The sequence below is a fragment of the Schistosoma haematobium genome, chromosome 7 (assembly GCF_000699445.3).
Source record: "Schistosoma haematobium chromosome 7, whole genome shotgun sequence".
Classification (NCBI taxonomy): Eukaryota; Metazoa; Platyhelminthes; class Trematoda; order Strigeidida; family Schistosomatidae; genus Schistosoma; species Schistosoma haematobium.
Genome location: NC_067202.1, coordinates 6,907,542 through 6,931,615, shown reverse-complemented (window position 1 = coordinate 6,931,615; position 24,074 = coordinate 6,907,542). Strand labels below are relative to the sequence as shown.

General features: G+C 35.8%; 1 protein-coding gene across 2 annotated transcripts in view; it reads right to left on the bottom strand.

Annotated features, from left to right (window-relative positions):
• The window catches only part of AP3B2_1 (AP-3 complex subunit beta-2), a 73,059-nt gene extending 48,985 nt beyond the window's left edge, over nt 1–24,074 (bottom strand). The window contains exons 1-9 of one of the 2 annotated variants that reach the window (XM_051217893.1): nt 24,024–24,074; nt 22,858–23,090; nt 19,683–19,944; nt 14,670–14,837; nt 11,956–12,535; nt 10,725–11,017; nt 8,831–9,400; nt 5,341–5,421; nt 763–3,019 (exon numbers count right to left, since the gene is read on the bottom strand). In XM_051217893.1, the coding sequence (XP_051064325.1) occupies nt 9,348–9,400; nt 10,725–11,017; nt 11,956–12,535; nt 14,670–14,837; nt 19,683–19,944; nt 22,858–23,001 (1,500 nt within the window). In that variant the 5' untranslated portion in view covers nt 23,002–23,090; nt 24,024–24,074 and the 3' untranslated portion in view covers nt 763–3,019; nt 5,341–5,421; nt 8,831–9,347. Of the gene's footprint in view, nt 3,020–5,340; nt 5,422–8,830; nt 9,401–10,724; nt 11,018–11,955; nt 12,536–14,669; nt 14,838–19,682; nt 19,945–22,857; nt 23,091–24,023 lie in introns of those variants that run through there. The other variant, XM_051217894.1, reaches the window with a different exon arrangement.

The window sequence follows — 24,074 nt, the reverse complement described above, 5'->3', positions numbered from 1 at the left end:
AAACTTAAAGTGAATTACAACGTGATCACTGTTCACTAGTGGGGGAAGGTGCTGAATACCAAAGACATCCTCACAGTGGTGGGTGAGGGCGAGGTCCAGCAGTGACGGATCATGTTGCAAATCAATATGTGTCAGTTTTGTGATACATTGTACAAGTGCACGCTGAATAACGGTAGATAAAAGGTCGCTATCGAAACCACTACCTGGAGCTGCAAGCTCTATCCAGTTGATATGTGGTGCGTTGAAGTCCCCAATGATAAGACAATATTCTGCCATACTCCAAGAACAGATGTGTCTTACGATAAAGTCGTCAGCTAGGCAACACGGACTACGGTATATTTCCCCTATAGTCACTAACCCCTTTCTAGATATAATCTTACAACATGCTACCTCACATGTACCACTAACATGAGCCTCGGATATGACTGATTGTATACGAAAGTGATCCCTAACGTATAACATTATGCCCCCCCTTGGGACTTAAAACTCTATCACTTCCAATATAGATATAGCCTGCGATGACGGGAGAACATTCTATATCTACTGTGAACCAAGTTTTTGTATTAATAATTATATCGGGACTTAATTGGTCCACCATTAGACTTGGCTCAGACATTTTATTTCTAAAACTACGGGCGTTCGTTTAGCACACTGTAAGATTCACCGTCTAGCCCAACACACGCCTAGGTACATGTTTCTACGTTACGTTCGATAGATTTTTGTTCTTTTTTACAGAGAAAGCACAACAACTTTGTGTACTTAAATACGATACAGTGAGTACTTTTTGGATGGTTGCCATACTCAGTTACATGAGCTTGATCATCTGCGAAGCCACGTTTTATAATTTTTGGAGCAGTTGTGAATTTTGAGATTATCCATTGTTGCTTTGATCTATGGCGCTATATCTATCTCTTGATACGAATTGAGAGCTACAGTAAGAATCCTTCTGAAAAGCCTTCTCTTTGAGTCGGGTATTTTTCCAGTACCTCCTGTTCCCAAGTGTATATTTTTCATGCGTAATGCATAGGGTGGCATTCAATGTTCATGTAGTCCTATCCAGTGTAGATAAGTTAGGGAACGTTGGCATGGCTTTCAGTTACTTAGTTTGGTCCCGCGTAAAATATGACTGTGTCATGATTACTGGGGGGACTAGACATGGACATCCCCCACTATGAGCGTATCATTTGTTAGAAATTATGCTTTTTCATAATATTATCTCTTCATTCTCTTTCGTAATAACCATCACACGTCCAGACATCCCCAGACTTATGATGGCTGTGACAAGTCTATTGTGAAACCATTTCGTGACTTTATCCTGATTCCTCAGAATGAGCGGTCTCTGTCAGGAGTATATGGTCGGACCACAAGCGTGTTAGTCATATTACAACCTTGGATTACTGAGCGTTAGTTCCGAAGGATAGCGGTTCGTTCTACCCAACAAGTCGCTTGCTACTGTTTGTATTGAGGCAACACCAGCATGATTCTCTCAATCCGATCGCTTGAGTGCTGTGTTGTATTAGGTTTTCGAAGTGATCACCAATTGTTTTGTAGACCCCATGGCATCGAGATGTGTCATGTCTCGCAAGCTCACTTAGTTTTTTGAGATTCAGGGAGATTACAATGTTTCACTAAGGACGTTAGTCTTCAGATCTAACTGAGGACTGTCTCGGAATACCTGACGTGGTCGACTTTCAACAACTTACACACTACCAATTACGTGCCCAAAAGTCAACAACTGCGACGATGTCGAATACGACTTAGTAGCGGTCTTTATGCGCATTATCTATTTCACTATTATTGTCATTCACATCAAGCAAATCCTGACCACACTGTCACACTCATGCTTGGCTAGTCTACCTACCCACTTTCGAATGAACTACCAGTCACTTTTCGTCTACACCTTACAACCAGTAAGCATAGGACTCAACGGTTCAAAGACGGTAAACGGACCCCTACACCTACTTCATCATGTTGATGTGATTTTGTTTCACACCAGTCTTCCGGAATATTTCTGAAGTACCATTTTGTATTGACCTATATTTGATAGCAATTAGCACTTATGAGTTTCCTGACTTTATAACACGAATTTTATGTAACTTGTTGTAGTTATCATGTTCGACTCTTTATCAATGGTCATTTGTATATCAAATGTTACTGTAACTGTTAAAGATATTATGTGATTTCCACATAAATCCGACCAGGTACCTAGACCTTAGCTGAAACACCGTAGGATTCGAGTTATGATAGATAGTGAGTTTCATTAGCATACTTCACATATGCAAACTGATAATATTACTTCTGCCGTAACTAATTCTGTAAGCAGTGAGATATACTTATCCGTCTGTTATGATAGAACGTTGAGTAACTCCAGAATCGAAATGAATAGATCCACCTAACCCCTTTCACATATTCAGCTAATTAGTTCTCAAAGATCTCCTGTTTGACAATATTATTTTACTCAGTAGCTGTTAAACTGTATTTGTCGTTGACAAAATAAACGACTCTATTAAATTGATAGAAATAGGAATACACAGTTTCAGGAGTTAGAAGAGAGGTTGCGCTATGCAAAACCAAAGTTTAAAATATACAAAAGAAATGTGTCTATATGACGAGTATGAGAAATGGCGAATAATAGATTTCTAGATAAAAAGAATATGACAGTGGTAATAACAAGCATCAGAAGGACTTTTGATGGAGTGAGTTACTTCTGCTATTTGAACACAAGCCCTAATAAATGCCAATTACTGATCGCAAATTATTCTCTCTAAAAAAGAGCAAGTTACTCACTGCCAAATGTAAATAAAATAAAGAATACACAGAAGTTATTCTTGAAAAAAAGTATGTTGATTGACATAATGAAAATAGACTTATTTTTAGATAACACGAACAGAAAATAGAGAAAATCGAGTGGAAATTTTTCTGGTCACATTAATTCACTTCATGAAGATGATCCAACATTACGTGGAGTGGTTTCTGTTAGAGCACGAGCAGGCAGCAACAATGCCGAATATCTAAGGTTCTATTTTTATTTAATTTTTCAAGGGGGAGTGCAAAATAAAAGTTAAGAGGAAAAGTACACAAATAAGTAACTTGATGAAGAAAATATTCGTGCAAAAAACATCTTTTTTAAAAATTGCTATGGTGTAAACTGAAGAATATGTAACAAATTCACTGAAAGCAGTTATTACGATCGATCTATAGCTTTTGGAAAAGGCACGACTCACTTATCTCATTGAAATCTATCACTAGAGTGGTGGTTCAGTGGTAAAAGAGACGAACTTTCAGCCGAGGGTTTCAACCCCCACCTACTACTCTAGTCCAGGCAGTCGTGTGACATTAACATCTCCTAAGCATCAAGTATTGTTTGAGGCAAGTAAATGAATCCCTATACCTAGGTTAGCTAACAAACACCAAACAAGTGGATGTCAACTATGTTGAAATTAGTAGGCCAAGAGTCGAAACCCAAGACTAAATTATACTGATTATCTGTTCCAGGGAATTTCGATTTGGAAAAGTCATTAGACTACTTGCAAATCAGTTAACTAATCTTAGATTTACCTTATTTGCTGGAGAAAAGTTTACACACCGTACGCTAAGTATTCATCATTTTTACTGAGATCCAAGATATTTAACCTTTGCTTCGGTGCCTGTTTGGTACGCAATCATTTACCTTAATTTCAAGGGAATTATGAACTTGATTAAGGGCGATAGGTATAAAACCAGTTTGATTTTTGTCCATGTTATCAATATATCTTATATCCAATAGTCAAATTTTCAAGATCAGATTATGGATAGGAAGTTGTTTATTTTCATTATTTCGAAAAGTATAATTGTTGCCCAAGCAAAGTAACCACTTGTTTAAAGAATAAAAAATAATAGACAACAGATAATTCATTATATCGAATTGTAACAAGATGAATCTAATGAGATATTTGTAGTTGTATATTCAAACATATTTGTGATGGAAGGTTATTTCCAAGCGATCCCTAAATAAACATTGAATTCTTAGGCGAATTGCAAGAAACAGATTAATCAATCAGATTATTCAGGCAAACACCACACATGCTGGAACACAATCAATCATAATATATTCCGTAAATCGCTGTGATAATAAACTGAGAAAATGATTCGGCATGATCAGACGATAACAAGAAACAAGCCCATCATATCATGAATTACTAACAATATGTGGGCTGTGGAAATCGTTGAAACTCGATGAAACTACGAAGCGACTTAAGTACTACTTTGGGATTCCATAGTAGCGTGTATTTTTAATTCCATTTTTGAACACGTGATTATTATCAGCTTGAGTTTTGCGTAGAAATCTGAGCTACCAATACGAGTCTATGAGAAGTAAGGAGTCAGTGTTCTTAGATAATACTGTTTAAAATCGATTATAGTGATTCAGGTGTATTCACATTTTACTGTTTTTAACTGTCCGATTGTATAAACTGGATTCAAACTGATAATTTCATATATCAACACAGCTGGTAAGTTTGTTTGATATAGGATTCATTAGTTCAGCATCAAAAATTTCACAGCGATTTACCGAAACTGCATTGTATATCGGAGAATGAAGTACTATTAATACCTATTTAATAAATTTGCCACTACTAGTGATGCGAAGGTAGTTTTAAATCAAGGTGAATATTTCTCAACGCTTAGACAATAAATAGTTATGATTTTATTGGTCGCGTATAGTGTAACTTTGTTAGTATCATATATATTTATTCAAACACATAAACATTGGGACAGGGAGGCACCAAATATATGTGCGCCATACTCCGTCACTTGATTTTCGTGTGGGCTGGAATATTGCCCGGGTGCCCAGACCGAAGCGGGTGGTTTTCTTAGGAGGCCACTCAACGAGCCTGTGACCTAGAGGTTTAATCCATAAGGCAGTGGAGCAATGTTAGGAGATGAAATCCCATGGTAGCCGGTGACCGACAATTGGTTCATATGCCATTTGTTCCCTCAGAATCTTAGAGCCCATGTGCTCCATTGGTTTGGAATCAGGGCATTCCAACCCCGCTAGGTGGACCCTCTGTGTTCACCAACCCGGTTAAAGCACCAAATATTTGCTTTTCGTCTTCTCAATTTTGTAAACTGCATCGTGAGAAGGTAGTGAGTAGGACTTCCCTTTCAGTGGCTGTATACGCGTGAATTCGCTAGTATCCAAATAGTACTCAGTTTTCTAACCTGTAAATTTGGCTCGACCATTATCACGTCATAACTATATCAATGAGAATCTACTATCTAATCAATATCTTATTGTGCGTGAATAAACTAGGTTGATTTCCCAATCTTCCCCAGGGAAAAAATAAACGCAAAAAAGCTTACTGATTTACGAACAGATCTTAGGAAACCAGCATTGGATGTTATTGTCAGCGCTTCTAATACATTGCCGAATTCCATGATACGCTAGAAAAAATCACAAAGTGTATTTTTGTTTACTAATATAACCTCTAAAAATGAATACTCGAAAGATATACATATACATACATACATATTTTTAATTGAAATAGTGTGAAATCAGGTTTCTTTTAAGAGAATCATTGAAATAAATAGTCTATTGATTAAGTAGTTTGTTGTCTTTTTTAGAAAGTATCTGATCCTATTGGAGTATAACCATTCAAACTTATAACTTGGTGCATTCGATTTTAAGTCACTTAGATTAGTGGATACATTACAATTCGATAGATAGAATACGATCTTTAACACTAGAGGATTAGACAGAGAAGACAGTATTCACTAATCATCCAGTGATCAACTAGTTTTAAATATCTAGGTCATATAGAAGGTCAGTCACTATCCGAATAACTCAGTATTAACATAACACACCACAAAGCTGGGTGGTGCAGGCTCAAGTCCACCACGAAGTATCAACTCCTTGAAAATCACAGGTATATTCTGCAGATGAGTGTCAACTAGCACGAAAACTAGGTTGATACAGAGTTTCTCGCCAGTTAACTCCAACCACCTGATGTGTGTGCAATGGAACAATTGAGTAATTCATTCATGTCCAAGTTCACTACAAAAACGAAGCACATGATAGATGAAGGGTGAATTTGAAAGCTACCAAACAGAACCACAACTAAAAAAGACTAGCTTAGTGTAGGAAGTATCCCAGATACAATGATTCGACTATGTGATATTCAAATACTGATCCATAGGTTTAGAACCCTCTTTTCTAGAGGAAATTAGGTCAAGAAGACACAGTATCATTAGGATTATTACACAGAAATTTATTTTAGGATCATGCGCGGTTAACCATTAAAATAAATTATTAGGTGGAATACTGAATGAATTATTCGCTGTGATCGAAAAGCAAGAGCAACTTTTAATTATCAAAAAATGGTAAAACAGAGGACAGATATAACAGACTAGTATGTAACAGTTTTATTTTGTTTTTAAAATTTTGAATTATAACTCATCACAAGCCAGTGACTAAATGAACTCAGTAGCTAAGTGGAAAACACGTAGGGTATTTCAATTAAAAGGTACTGGGTTCTAAGCCGCTGGGAACATCAACACCCGTACACGGTCGAACCTAGATGACGAGTCTCAAATAGAAAAAGTGACCTACGTTCCATTGCTAACCCCATTGCTTTGAACAGTTTATATATTAATTAATTGGATTATCGTTTAATTCCATTTAGTATGAATCCACTAAACAAGTCCCATCTTTATTATTTACACATGAACCGCGTCGGTCAACATTGACATAAAATCTGTTATTTCACGCCAGCATAGTGAGAAAAAATTTAAATAATCTGAAGCAAACGGGTGGAAATAAAGTTAGCTGTGATGAAAAGTATGGAATGATAGTAAGTTCAAAATATAGAATGTAGGGAATGAATGTAATTGCTTCAGCTAGACCAGTTTTGGATCATATTACCTAATGTTTTCAATCATACAGGACAAAGACTTTATGGAATGACCCCATATCTTACTCTTTTCCCTCCCATATTTAGATTTTCCTAACTTAATGCTATGTAAGCAAACATTTCAAATCGGAGTTATGTGAAAGTCAGGCACTTGGAACGTATTTTCGAACCATTTCAGTCTATGAAGAACGATAGTGTCTCCAATCAACTTCCTACTTTTATTTAGAATACATATATCTCTAGCCTTAGAACTATTCACTTGACAATTCTACCATACGGGTGTTATCACTAATCTTCCCAATTAGAGCGTAGCTAAAGGTTAAGCATACGAATCCGTGCCTGGTTAATAATTTAGTAATCGATCTAACATAGTAATAATAAACACTTAATATTATAAAAAACCTTATCAGTTCAATACGGTGGGTTGGATGTTAAATAAAGTCGGTAGAGAGATAATTTGTAAATTCTTAAAAACCAATAATAAAGGAAGGAGAGTATGAAAGAAAGTTGTAACGAAAATGGAACATAGAAAACTACTGGGTTCCGAGTCAATGTATTTTAAGCGTTATGTACTTGCCGCAAGAGAAGAACAACTGATGGTTTCGACTGCATGTAAAAATCTTATGTGCACACTGCGAAGGAGTTTAAATCCAGGATAATACAGTTCTCTACCAACAAACAGTACAGGTTTCAATATTTCAATCAATCAGTCATGGTTTGCCACTAGATGGATAACAGTTTGTGATGAAAATAAATTTGTAAATCAAATTTTACATGATGAGTATGGTCTGAAATTCATTCATTTCTAATCATGCATACCACCAATCAGTCTAAAAATATTAATACGTTTTTTTAAAGAAAAGGGTTTACATTGTCATCAATACATTGTAACCAATTTTATTCCGAACTTTCTTAAAATCTTTTTCTTTAAACTTACTACCATGCATTTTGATCATTTATAGAATTGTTAGGAAAGGTTTGAATTATCCTGTTATTGAAATTACAGACTGAAATTTGATCTGTCTTAGTTGGTATATATGCACACTGTGCAGATTGTCTCGATAAAGTCATTATGATACAAGTCATATAGAATGAGATTGTCGCTAGTAATAGGATTCAGGGCAAATGTCTCGTCCTACTGTCGATGCTTGCACCTGAACTCAAACTGAAAATCTCTCACTTCAAATGGTCAATGCATCATCCATTTGCTCTTGAAACAACCTCATTATTTATCTGAACCGCTTACAATCAGACAATTCATTATGATGTAATCGAGAAAGCTTAAGGCCGATATTCATTAAATAGTGTAAAAGTGTATGATATGAAATTAAAAATAACAGAAAATAATGTGTTATTAGTCTATGGAATAGTTACCAATATCTGCCCATTATTTCATACAATCGACAGTTTTTCAATATCCAGATACGAACTATTCATTAATACAATAAGTGATCTGATAGTGACCCATACTAAGGTACTAAAACTTATAATGAAATTTTATTAGAATTTACGAAAACATTTGAGGAATGCTTTTGAAGATAATCAAATGAAGAAAACAACTTTTTTTCAAATTGACCAAAACTCTCAAAGAGGATTAAAAGAATGATTCAAGACCATTTATGATAGTTGACTATCAGTATTAATAGAAACGTTGAATATGTCAAGTTACTTGTGTCTCACAGCTGTTAAATTCATTGTCTAGATAATCGCTAATCAACTGAATTTGAGAAAATTATCAATCCACTACTCAAAGATGTTACAATCATAATAAAATAAAGGATTTGAAAGATTCTAACTTCTAACAACTGACAGTGTCATTTTGATCACAATACGAAACGAAAAGGAACGAGTATATCGTCATATAACAGGAGACAAGATTCAAATACATTAAAATTTAGTAAAATATATTATTTGTCACTTTTTTTCACGTATATATAACTTACTTGAGTTAATAAATAATTGGAACTCTTAGATTCTCTTGTTTTACTAAATGGTGAAATTATTTCACCTGATGAATTTAAATCAGGTAATATAACTAAGTGACTAATTAATCTAATTCCACGTTTCCATTCACTTGGTCCGGATATTAAGGCAAGAATATTTAAAAATGAATGAACAGCGCTTAAGCATACAACGGGTACTTTGCCTTTTAAAAAAAGAGAAAAAACCAATTTTGTAATGTAAAATATTTTTTCAAATGAAAATCGATATATTAGTTCGTACATAAGACCATGTGAACAGTTAATGCTAGCGGGATATATATTAGATCAAATCATGTTCTAGGCGGAATCGTGTTGGAGCACGTTGACTGACTATTTCTTAACCAATCAGCGCTAGAGGATAAATTGGAGAAGACTCTAGAATCTTCTTACGTAAAAATTATAAATATAGTAGCGTTTCTCTTATTGTGATTCCTAATTCAATCCACCCTTGTTATTTGTAATATAATTACGTTCCTGTTCAACCGTGTTTTGATTTTGGGTTTCGTTGAATGAAGCAGTGTCCAAGAAATACTAAGCAACAAGAGTAGATGAGTCGTAAGAAGAGAAATTGTAACAGTTAGGTAATGTGATTGAATTATATGAATGCAAGTAAATGCATCACAGAAAATCATAAAAATAATACTTATAACCAATGGTTAATTTCATCCACATAGTTCTTTATTTATGAAGTATTTATGCAAGTAAACACAGTCATAAACAATCTAGAACTAATATGAAAAAAGAAAGAAAAGTATGAAATGACAAACAAAGAAAGCAATTTTTTGGAGGAAGGGACAGTATTTCATGTAATTCAAAATTTGCAAAGTAGTAGCATTTAGTTTTGTGCCTCCTCTAATCTACAAATTAAAAGCTTTTATTGAGTGTAATTCAATTTTAAATGGTTTTTGAACTATCCTTTTGTTGATATTTCTGACTGAAATTTGATCAGTCTTGGTTGGTATATGTGCATCTTGTACAAATCGCCTTGATATAGCCATTATAACACAAATTGGTATAAAATAGATGTGGTTATCAGTGGAATCTAGGACGTGCGTGTCATCTTATTCGGGACTCGTCAGTTAGATATACCTGCATCCCAAAGTTGATATTCACTCCGGGACTCGAACCCGGTACTCACCTACTAAATCCGAATGGACACTTACTTGTTTAGTGTATGGAGTACTGTCATATCATTTTCTACTTCAAAATTACTGTAGTTTAAAAGTGACCATTGTATTTTATTCTTTATACTCTAACGTTCTAGTTTAGATACAATAGTTTTTTTATTATTTATCCCTACGGTCTCGTTGGTCATGCATTCATGCACCTTCGATAACCAAAAAATACATAAACTTGATGCTTCGTTGATGAAGAAACCATGTGGAAATAGTTGAAACAGCTGTTGAATGTTAAAAATACTTCAATCTTCCTACGTCTGATGTGAGTAGTTTTCAATTGTTTATATCGTTCAGTAATGAATGAAAACCAGACTTAATTAGCATTAAATATCCAGTGGGTATTCAAATACCACGACTACCAAGTTGTAGACATTATTCATCTTAACAATGTAAACATTTCATTATTTCCTTGCATCAAATCATGATAATACACAACTATCTTCCAATATCGTCGATGGGTAAGTACACTACACAGTATATGGTCGAACTTCACTGCTCGAGGCTTCTCACTAGGACTTCGGCAATTATCTATCGAAATTACTCAATGATAAATCACATTGTTATTACCATAAACGACTTGTGAAAATTGTTGAAATTCGTAGTTTACGTCACGGACTGATCACAGAAATAAAGCTGGTAATGAATTTAGCCACAATAATAAATTGGTCACACAATACCTCGAAGATATTTATCCATCGATAGAAGTACTGGTACTTCAGCTTCAGATTCTATTAGCCATTCGAATTTTTCTGGTTTCAGTGGAGGATGGTTCAACAGTAATTGTGTACGTCTTTCTACTGATTGTAAACATTCTAGAATTTTATCAGATACAGCTTCGGCATGATTATCATTATTGTCAATTGATATCAATTGATCAGTAGGAGGATATGTTGGATTGAATTGTGACAGTTCAGAGACAAAAGCAATCAAAGCTGAAACATCCAAATTTATACGATTTACTTCATCTACACTAAAAAGCGAAAATAAATTCAAATACAATAGAAATATGGTTAGTATTGGAATCCAGGATCTGCATTTCATTCTGTTTGGAATTCGTCAGTTGGATGTACCTGCCACATTTCATAGTTGATGTTCGCTCCAGGAATACACACTATATACAACCAACAGTGAAATAAATAAAAGTCAACAATCATAAATATGCGTTCAAGTGATGCAACTGTTCATCAAGTACAGATTCGTGTACTCAGAGCTCTGAGCTACACTTTAAGTATAAGGGCTACTACTACCGGGGTCGCCTGAAAGGAAATGTAGTCGATGTCGAGCACATTCAACCTGTCTTCGTTTAAATCTCAAATCTTTTAATCAGAAATTTTCCCTATATTAACCCAACCACGTGTTCTATGACAAATCCTTTCTATTACCACTGATACTATTACTGTCTCTACTAATCTGAAATTTGCCCTGACAATTTCATCATCCCGTGTTAATAGCGTGGTGCATGCTACTTCCGCCGACAGACATAAGTAGTATGTAGTAGCGATCAGAAGTGGAATGCCTTCCAAAAGAAGATTGAATTGAAGAGAACAGCGAGAGGAGCAGACAGCAATTAGAGTGAAAACAAAGTTGAAAATTGACTTTCCACACCAGATCTTCGTTCATCACAATGAGGTAAGACAACTTAAATGGGTGTACACGTATCAGGTTCTACATTGCGTATGACTGACTGTAAATGTCCGATTCAAGGATATTTAGAGGATAATTTACTGCTTGGAGTCACTTCAATATGCATACACTATTTAACTTATTTCTATACAGCATATTAGTATTGGTCACATAAAGATACTCTCCTTTGTTGAACCGTCTCCATTTTGTTTCATCATATAATAAGTTTATTCCGTTAAAATCATTTCAACATCCAATTTAACATCTTCAGGAAGAAACACTTACCGACCATAAGAATCTATTAGAAATGGCCATAATGCACATTTCTGTAAAACTGCATCCATTGGATAAGTAATTTTAAAGGAATTCAATGAATCATCCACTTCAAATAACATTTCATCAGTAAAAATACTGGCCTTCTGTTCTTCGTGATTAACTGTTTTGTACAATCTATTCAACAATGACAGTATCTGTTCTATAGCTTCAAATTTAAATTGTTTGAAATCACCAGACGTGTTATCGTATTCAGTAAAACTATTTAAAAATTTCTTGAATTTATATACAGGTAAGATTAAATTTCTAAGAGATACAGTATAGTTAGGACTTTTGAAAATGATAGCAGGAATATCACAGTTATTAATCCATGGATTAGAACCAGTAAGTAATGTCACATCAATATTCTGAAGATATTCACGTAAATCTGAATCTATATCATTGATTTCAGCACAGAAAGATCCATGTGGTAGCCAATGTACGATTACACGAATCCAATATTTCGGTTGACCTCGTTGATACCAGTGAGATGCTAGGACTAATTCTTCCGCTTGACGTCCCAAACAAGCTACATGTTTTGAAGAAGCTTCACCTATATGAACATCAGAAATTTTAGTAAAAATGGGTAGAACTAAACCATAAAAACGAGCTTGAATGACTCTTGAAATGACTGATAAACTCTTGACTTTATTCAGCCGACCAGAAAACAGAAATTATGGATAAATAATTGATAGTGCTAGGACTGGAAATAAGAACTACAGTTCAGGATTTATGATTATGATCTAGAGTTTAGAGCTAGTGTCTAAACTAGTATGCAGAATTTAAGATTTATGGAAAGGATATAAAACTTGGAGATACAGTTAAAACAAAAGTTTAGGACCAAGAGTTGTGACTTAGGGTTATGATTTAAGATTTAGATTAGGTTTTACGGTTAGCACCTATGCACCCCAACCCTAAATTCTTCATCTTAATCATAAAAATAAACCCAGCTCAAATCCTATATCCATATGAACAAAAGTTAATTGATAGAAATAACAAACACCAAGAAAGGTTTATATTAAAACCACTTGAACATATGTAAATAATAGACTATATTGTCGAATAAATTCATTTTAAGTATGACTGACGAAAAAATCACCGGAACTCACATGCAAAGGGATGCACTACATTATGAGTGACATCTACTGATTTCGAACCCACAGTTAAAGGAAAGACATTTTATTCTATAGTCCAATGGCGTGAATTGAAGTATATTTAGAAAAGCTGAAATTCATACGTAACCTACATGTAGTAATCCCAAGCTCTGTGTTGTTTTAGCTAGTTACAAATTACATGCATATGATCATGCATTTACAAAGCACCTGTATGTGTAGTGGAACTATCCATCACTGTAATAGAGAAGCTAGATATAAGGTTCAGGACCAGAGAGTCAGTTCAGTCGGTGAAGTTGTAGATCTACACTCACTGAGGTAGCGGCGCATTCATAACAACTGGTCCGGTGATCATTGCTGACTCCCGTGAATGGTGATCCCTTATACATAATTAAGCTAGGGAAATACTTTTATTAATTTTTTAAAAAACTCATTTACCGTCTACGTGGGTATGACTAATACACTCTAAGAATGACATTAACCGGTTGTCCAAACTTAAATAGATGGAGCGGAGTTCTGACCAAAGATTCAGTGGCAGGAAGTTGAACATCTTAACCATTAAGCTACCGCTTAGTAGCTTTCGATTACGTCTTTTCTCGTTTTGTCTTTATGAGGAATGTAACAACTTTTGTGTGTGAGATACTAGGTTGATGTCTTTAATGGTCGAAATAAGAAAGCACGCATAAACATACCACCTGATGTATATTACTTGACAAAACTACACAATTATTAGATTGATCACATGAAATAGAATGTAGTAGAATATAAAGTATGTGTTCATGATGTTGTCGTTCAAAACAGTAATAAAAGCTTAACAATTAAACCATCCAGATCAGTAAAAATCAGTTTACTATTTATATTAATCATTAATTCAAAAGTTTATTCCATAACATCATCAATAATCACTTCATACTGACATCATACAGAAATTAAGAGACTGCAATAGTCGAACATCAGTAATTATATACCAATATTAAAGGCTCGCTTTACCATGATCAATCATGTTTTGCAGTTGTGTATGAAAAGTAACTCCGCCTGTAGCTCTTCTAGGGTTACTGCCGGTCCCAGCCCCGAGTAAAAGAGGAGGGTTGATCATGAGGTCAACAACTCCATCCTATACAAAACAATCTTGTTAAACAAATGCTAACCACAATAAAATATTTGAACCTATTAAACTCTGCCCACCGATTTCAAAGATCTTCATTCATAACAATTATGACGCCTCATAATGAGGGCCGAGATTCTTAGGAAGCGACGAGGACGATACCCCTTTTCTAACAACCAGAGCAACAATTAATATAGGTACATGGAATGTCCGTACAATGTAGGAGACCAGGAGGACCAGTTAAATAGCTACGGAAATGAGGAGATACAACTTGGTAGTACCAACTGACCCATTACTACTACTAATTATTACGGCTACCGGAACACTTACCTATTATATTGCATTACTCTGTAACTGTAGTCTAAGTTTTCAGATTGAATGGATAAAAATGCATCAAAAATTACTCACTCACGTGCTACCGCAAAAAAAATTCACAATAAAGAATAATTAGCAAAACAAACACATATTACCTCGCCAAGCATTATTAAGACGAGATGAATCACGAGTCACAACTTTAATCCACAAAGCAGGAGCCCATAGACTAGCTTCATCTGCATTACCATAACAGGTTCTAGATCGTGAAAAATCATCGATACCTTCATCTGATTGTGTACATATTAAATCAATGAGCAGGGAGTCTAGAAAATATCATGTGAAGAAATTAAATTAAATTATCATAATAATATTGTTCACTGAGTGGTAGGCTAGCTATCGTATTTATATAATGACATTAGGTTTAATTAAATAATATCAACACCGACTAGCATAATTGATGTATCCTGATACTTATTATGACGCTTAGGGATGAATGTATGACACTACATATACATAAAACAGACTTAAATCGTATAGAACCTAACACGTAAGTGTGTTCGACTGACTATTATAAGCTTAATTTGGCACATATCGGCTCCCAGAAACATGAAATAAATGAAAGGAGAAAGAGGTTAGAGTATAAGAGTGTAACAACCGATTTTGTTAAGTTTAATAACTAACAATGCTACTATTTACAAACAGTTTTCTACGCAATATACTCCAAATTCGTCGGCCAGACATCAACAACATGCTACTGTGGTACGGAACAAAACATATCCCAGCTGAAGAGGAAATTAGGAAAAAACTTTGGAGGTGGATGGTACACATATTTTGGAAATCACCAAATTGTATCACAAATTAAGACCTAGCTCGAAATCCTCAAGGCAAAACGAGAAGAAAGAACACATTCAGCCGGAAATCTGAACCAGACATCAAAAGAATTAACAGGAATCAGCAACGACTGGAAAGGAAAACCCAGAAAATAGTTGGTTGGACAATGCTGATCGGCGGCCTACGTTCCACGAGAGGTAACAGGCATAAGTAAATAAAGTAACAGTGTAAATTTGACGTAAGTGCCGTTTACATGGCAGTCCTATCGCATAAAACAGATAGCTTAATGATAAGGTCACTTGGAATTCAATTACTAAGACTCAGGCTCCATACCCACTGCACCTACTTCGGTCTGGGCGACCGAGTAGTATCACTAGCCCTCACACCAGAAGTGAGATTCGAAGCTAAGTACATGATAAATCGGCCAATTAATATAAAAGTGATATAACGGATGGTTCTAAAATATTTTTCTCTCCGCGGTATACTACGCTAAGCTACATTCAATACATGAATGGTACACAATACAGATACCAGATCTAGGATTCACAACCCAGAACAGAGAGCCAGATTAACACTAGATAATACTTTATTCAACGCAGTTACAAGCAGTCACTCTGAGACGGGAGTAAAAATCAATAACAAAGGAGGAAATCCATACTTAATAGTCAGTAGGTTATGCCTTTTTGTCCATGCTCAATGACCAATCACGTTCCACTCTCACTACCACACATCATTTTCCCTCTATGTTTGTGTGTAGTTCTTGTCTCACATTCGTCTGTAAAGATTGGATCAACCTTATGACACCAGATATCTACCCTGGAATTGCATGCATTATCTCTTCCCTCATGAAACAATGTAGGATCCTCAAATTTCAATGTTATAAGCAATTCGACGGCCCCGTTTTGAATTATCTTTTCATATCTCACACTTCCATTGCATGTGAGCATTTGGGTATACACAGAAACATATAATTTGAGGCCTTCCACTATGTGATTCTGACTTGTATGAAAGTTTTATGCACGCTCTTCTTGCCTTTAACGTCAAAAAACCTAAGGCCATTGTTCGAGTTATAATATGAATACACACTTTGAACATCGATCTGTGTAACTGACACGACATGTGATTTATTAAGGCTTGATTCACCTTCAAGACAATCAAATACGCATTTGCCTCATACTCACTGGGATAATTTTGGACTCAGTTCAAATTTACATCTCGACAAACTGGTTCTCTGACTGCTTTGGACAGACGTGGTATGCCTTTTGGTTCATCATGCCATCGACTGGGGATTCTACTCGACATACATAGTTTGTGAGAATATTCAACATCTGATACAATCACATCAGAAATGTGGCTAGAATTTGACGCATTTAGAACATACTTGTCACATTCACTAAAAATAAATCCATGGTGAGGACAAATGACATCTAATGCCCAATGAGTTACAAAAAGGGTATTGTACGAACCCTTTTTGACCGCGCTCAAAAAATCTGTTCAAAAGAATACCTTAATGATGAAATTAATCTGATTACTAATGTTCTACGCGATAATGAATACCCATTGAAAATTTATCCAGAAATATGCCAAAAGCAATCCTCATACAAAATACGATGGAGTAGAAAGAAAAACCTGTTTTCTACACTTACGTTTCAAAGGTGATGAAATCGCTGGAATAATCAATCAAAGAATAAACTCTGCGTTGAAAGCCACCTACCCAGCAGCAAAACTTATGACAGTATGGCAAACGAACTGCTCACTTCAACAAACCAAAATCAACAAGCCCTCTTTTCTTAGTAGCTCCAACTGCATCTACCAATTTACATGTACGTGCCAAAGCACATACATTGGAAGAACTGAGAGAAGAGTGCATGTCCGCATTTCCGAGCATGTTCCGAAAAACTTGAGGCTGCGTGGGACCAGGGCTTTCAACAGTGCAATAGCTCGACATTTACTTGACACCGGGCACACCATCGACATTCCTCATGCTTTCAAAGTTATCAATAGACAAAGAAGTACGACCACCCTCCGTTTTGCTGAAGCTATTATAATCAAAAAACTTAAACCTGACTTATGCATTCAAAAAGAGACTTTAATTAGCTTATCACTACCCTGGTAACCCTTTATTATTATTATTATTTTTATTTATTTTAAAATATTTATATTCCTCCCCTATTACATAATTCTTAAACCACATTATTATTTACGCATTTCCACCACCTGATCCTCCTAAATTATCTTAACTTTCCATATTCTATTTAATTATTATTACGTAACCTATCTTATGATTATTCAATTGCATTATTACACCACCCAACCTGAATTAATTCCTTTTGACCTGTTCTAGCATATATATATATTTATAGTTATTATTGTAACCCAGTTATCTACACTCATCTATGTCAATTGTTTTCACTCTATCTCAATGTAAAAATTCTATCACATTTTTTGGTTTGTAAGCAGCTGACGAGAAACCTCGAAATAATATGAATTCATACTATTCTGCACCAATATTTGTTCTTGCTTTATTTAAATTCATAAAGGAAACCAATTGCATGTAATGTGATACCGTCAGAACGTGACTAGCCTCGTCATGGTATTTACTTATGATCGTAATATATCGAAAGAGAAAAATACTGTGAACGATACGTTAAAAGCAATCTTACAAACAGGCATAACTCAATACATACAACCGAAGTATATGTTTAACCTTATATAAAAACTATTCCCCAGCTGGATAAATTGCCACACGGTATACTCCCCTTTCAAAGAACATCAATATGCAGTTACCTGAATAAATACTCGAATTAAATTCACTTTAATAGGTACGCACGAATGTTGAAAATCTCCACTGTGTGGAACTAGGACAACGAAAATAAACACATCGGTATCCTATGCGATAGACAAGTCATCGTAAAAGCAATACTTTACGAAATCAGTCATTCCGATTGCCCCTTTCTGGTTAACCGATAGTGCCTGCTGGGATAAAAGTTGAGCTATCTAGCTTTACCAAATTACCGGTCCAGTCGTTCCTGTGAAAATAACTATATCTGGTGTATTCTAGATATATAAGCCAGAGTTAGCCAGTAATCCCTATTGTGACAAATGCCAAGTTTCTCTAGTCCTTCTTGATGTTGATCGAATTATATCGATCACGCTACAAAGTGGCCACTAGTCTAAATAATCCAACATCGCTTACACTGTTTCGACGTTAGATTATTGGGAGTAATCGAATGGAAACCCTACAGAAGATCAGATACAACCAGAATGGTTTACTGGCAACACCTCAGGCTATGAAGGTGGATGGTACAAGATCAGATCTACCAGAAAGCGTCAGCTCCCTTAAGACTATAGGTATACTCAAATTTATTTTATCACATTTCGTCGATAGTGACCATATGATAGATAGGACTGAAACATTCAGGGCCATTAATAGTATTTTTCCAACAGGATTAGATTACTTTGCTTACATCCTGCGCAAGCTATAAAATTTAAGCCGACAATCCTTATTATTTGCAGTCAAAAAACATTCATTATAATTTTATCTTTTTCCAGATCAGAAAAGACATGATAAAAGATCCTACCAATTGTTCACAACTATTAAACAGCTGTTTCAACCTAGTATGAGACAACTCAGAGGTGTGCACGTATGACATCATACAAAGAAGTGAGTACATTTCCTATATCAAAATTCTTATATGCCGAAGAGAATAATGAATGGTGACTGTTGGGATCCATTTATGGAACAATTATATATATATATATATATATATATATATATATATATATATATATATATATATATATGTAAAGTTACAAACAATTAGACAGAGCCGTGTAGGTCGGCGCATATCACTTGGTAGGAGGTCGCATGATTGTTGCAATCAGTGGTTAGAGACTTTTGATCGCATAGCTTAGAATCGTCCGCAATGACCCAGGTGAATCCACTAGTTGTCCTCTCTTAAATTCCAAAATTTTTAATTACCTTATGAAACCTTTATAGACATTCATATTTACTTCTCCAACCATATCTTCTTTTTCTACTACCATTGATATTGTTACTATATCTACTACGCTGATAGGTGACTTAGTGATTTCATCTCACTATGCTAAGGGAATGTGTCAGATTAAACCAATACACATACATCCCAAGGTCCTACGTTGAGTATGACTGGTTTATTTGAGCTGCAAATCTATTTCTTTATTACACAATCATGTATATTAAGGTGAAACAAGAAAGAAGTCAATGGAAAACTGCTATCGTTACAATCCTATATCGTTCTGAACAATAAAATCAAGTATATAATACCGAAAGAAAAGATTAACGATAATAGTTTCACCTTGTTTATCGCATCGTAATAAATAATCATTACTATTTGAATGAATCGCATTAAGAGAACTGACAACATTATTGTGATTATCATCATCATCATCAAACTGCTGTACATGAATACTACTGTTGACAGTTGATCCCAACGGTAGACGATAACGACATAATAAATCCACAAGACGATTACCATAAGAATTGGCGATTGTTGTTATCGCTTTGAAATATGGCAAATTGGAACAAACAGCTGAATCGTCGGCTAAGTCAGACGGCAACTAATATAAACAGATTTTCGGAGATTTAATTTTAGTAAAATGGACAAACAGTAAAAATATCCAAGTATGTACAGATTACAAATGTTATGAGAATAATTTACAAGTTATGTAAACGTACATTACAAGAACTAGTCAATCTATAAGATTTGGTAACACGTAAGCAATACGTAAATCCATCATTTTTTATCAAAATATAGATTATGATTAGTAGTGAAAACTAAAACGACTGTTCTATCCTATATAGGATTTTTCAACTGGATACACTTGCACCACAGTGTCGATGTCCACATAGAGATTCGAATACAGTAACTTTCTCTTTAACACCTAACCCCTTATTCACAGCATAATTGAGTACAGATAGCCACTATCTTGTTCAAGAGGTATGATTTTAATAGAATCATTGGCGAGAGCGAAAACATTCTTTACTGAAAATTGTTTCCTTTTTTGACTGAGATTTCAGAAAAATAGATGATTAACAATCCATCCAGAACGATATAAATCTCCAAATGAGTGGAGAGAACTAATAATTACTCACTATTATTAGACTGAATATTAGCATAAATCGATACTGAAGTCCAAACTAACATTTGACGAACATGAAATATATGTTACATATGTGTGACATATTCTTTTCACTCTTGTCAAACTCGATAATAGTTTAAGAGCCAAGTTCCGTGAGTTATGCTCCCACATGCCCTGGCAAGGCCAAGGGTGAGGAGAGTCCGCTCTCCCTCTCGAAATACACTCACATGGCCACGTGTATACAGTCACTGTCAGGGTAGTCATAATCACTGCCTTCTCGCTGTGAGGGAGTTTTTTACGAAAGAGGGAGGACGAAAAGCAAATGTCAGACGCTTTAACCGGGCTGGTGGACACGGAGGGTCCACCTAGGGGAGTTGAAAAACTCTGGTTACAAAGCAATTGGGCGCATAGTCTCCAGGATGTTGAGGGAACAAATGGCGTATGAACCTATTGTTGATCACCAGATACCATGAGATTGCATCTCCTAACGTTGCTCTAAGGCCTTATGGATCAGACCTTTAAGTCGGAGATTCTAGGTGTGTCCCCCTAAGAAAACCACCTGCTTCGGTTTGGGCACCCGGGCAGTATCACAGCCCACACACAAATCAAATGACAATTACTACTGGAAATATTATTCTTGCTTCAATTAACATTCAGACATATCACATTTATTTCTATTTTATATACATCACTTGTCTACTTTCTTCTATTCTCATTGTATTCGTATTTTTCAACTTATACAGCAGCTCGCCTATGGTGGAAACCCTGTCCTATTTAAGCGGTCCCGAGTCACTGACTGGTTGAAAGTTGAATGGTACCACCGAATACGAATACTGAGTCTTTCTGAAACCACGTATACCATTCAAACTGGCTTCCTTCAACATTCGCACACTAATGCAGATCACACAATAGATAGGGTTATCTATGTCTTTAGAAAGTCTGATTATCGACGTCTGTTGTCTATCCGAGGCCCGTAGTCAAAAATCTGGTGATGTACTACAAATTCTCATTCCATCTGTCGCTTCTAAAAGCTTGTTTCGCGTGCGTTTATCCGGGGACCCTGTGGCATCTTCGTCTGGTTTTACTGGTGGCTCACCAAGCGCTAATGCTGAGGCAGCACTAATCGACTGAGTCCCTATTAACAGTCGGTTATGTGCTGTATGGTTAGAAAATTCCATCACAGTGCGGAGAAATCATTGTGAGAAACGATGTCTTTTTGTCATCTACACCCGTGCTCTGACAGATTACAGCCCGAATGCGATCAACGATGAGCTTTGCCACCAGTTACCAGTCCTTCTACAGAAAATGCGTTCGACGGATAATGTAGTACTAGCTGGAGGATTGAATGCTCAGGTCGGGCGTCTAGGCACAGGAGAGTCGTTTAGGTGGCCGATGGGGGTTGTTGGTCACAGGTCCACTGCAACTGTGCGCAAACTACAACCCGTTTCTGGCTAGCACTAGCTACCAACACAGTCATCGCCCATGTGCCACCGGGAGTCCTCCCTCTGCATCTAAAGCCTGAACTCAGGTTGATCATATCGCGGTCAGCTATCGCTGGCGTGGTTGTGTACAAGACTGTCGCTCCTTTTGGAGTACCTATCTGAACTCTGATCATGCCCTTGTTTGTGCTAATCTCACCTTACTTTCCAGTGGCCAACAAACTCATCGTCCTAAACCGATCGGTGTCAACAAATTGGTTGCAGCTTCTGTTGCAACTAAATATCAAGCAGAGCTAAGTTCAAGGTTAGCTACCATCCCATCAGAAAGTGTAGATGAGCATTGGTTGCAGTTGCATGACGCCATGAAAGTGGCGGGTAGAGTCGCTTGTAGCCTCGCGAAACGTCCCGCTTATAAGCACTGGGTGTCCTCAGGCTCCTTACAACTGGTTGAAGCCCGTCGGTTTACACCGGGTAACCGCGAGTTTGACTACAAACGAAGACTTACGCAATGAAGTTGGACAGAGTTTGTGTAAGGACCGAGAATCCTGGTGCTCGGAGCATGCCAATGGTTTGAAAGCAGCAGCTGCATCTGCTAATTGTATATTTATTACCGAAATATAAATGCCAGTGATTTTGTTTAAAATAAAATTTTATTCCCTGAATTCTCTTGGTTTTAATAGAATTAATATACGAATCTCCTGACATCATGATGATTCTAATAGGTCCGACTGATTGAAAATGGAATTACTTGAGTGTTTTGATTTCAGCCTGATCGGAGGATGCAAGAAGACAGGGATATTTATCATAGCTAAGGTTTCGCAACTGCGAAAATCTCGTTAAAGAACCAAGTAAATAGGAAAGAGGCGACATCAAGTGTAGATTAATGACACATTACCCCTGTTCATGATATTACTACAGGATATGTATTAAAAATAACAACAAAAGGACTTACCGACTCAAAATGAGTCGTCTCTTTTTGACACATTCTAACTAGACGTTGTTTTCCTGGGACATCAGGAATAGTGTTATTGATATGATCAACTAATTCTTTCAGTTCAAGGATAACCGATGAACTACTTTTCTTCTTTGTCATCATACTTTACTGACTATGCAAAACGTTTGCGATGCTTATCAATGGAATGGTCTTCAAATTGACAAGTTTCATTTATGGAGAAAAGGTATAATCTGTAAATAGGGTAAAGGATGAAATCCTATCAATGTGCACATTTAACTTTAGTAGACTGCATAACACTCGAAGGCATAAAATAAAACGATAAAAATTGCTGTGGTCAGAAAAGTTGAATACCAATAAAAACTAAGACTACTTTCAAACTACTTCCATTGCTTAATAAAAAAGCGGCAAAATAGATTCTGTAAATAGAAAATATAGTGGGACGAAACTAGTGTTTAAACAAGTTGGATTTTTGCTCAATAACTGAAACACTTCTTTCAGAACGTAAACATTTTGATACAAATATGCCAAAAAAATGTATGTACAATGTGAAGTGATAATGTTATGAGAAAACAGAAAAGTCTGAGTAATGAATAAACAAAACTAGCATCCAAAAGAAAGTACAGTTCAGTTTCAAAAACTACGCGATTAGGATATGTATCTTGGTTGGGAAAATAGATATATTAAATAGGTTCAAAAGCAACCCACTGATTGCTATGGATCTTTTTGACCTGTCCCTGACAATGCTTAAAACTATTAAGCTACATGATTCTTAGGGACTCAACGAAGAATTTATGGTGAGAGAATAGATCCAAGACAAGGAGAGCCGTCATATCACGACACTATGTTATAAACAGACCGACTGTCGGTTTTTTAACCCAGTCCTACAATCAAAATATAATATGTGGTGTACAATTCATAGGTTGAAAATAGACATGGGGACGGAAAATACTTTTTTTAAATTACGTAGCTGAGGATCAACAGCTCTTAGTTATAGTTGCAACTGTAACTGCCTTATATGTAAGGCAGTTTCGTAGTATTCTACATTATCCTGGAACATTGGGAAAACCTAGAAACTATAATGAAACAATGGACAGTACCACGTCACCAAGGGATGACCTAATTACTTCAACTACTCGTAATCAAATACAAACAAAGGACTTTACTTGGCAAATGTTAGCTCCACATGGTAGCGCAAGCTCATATAGGGCGCTTTT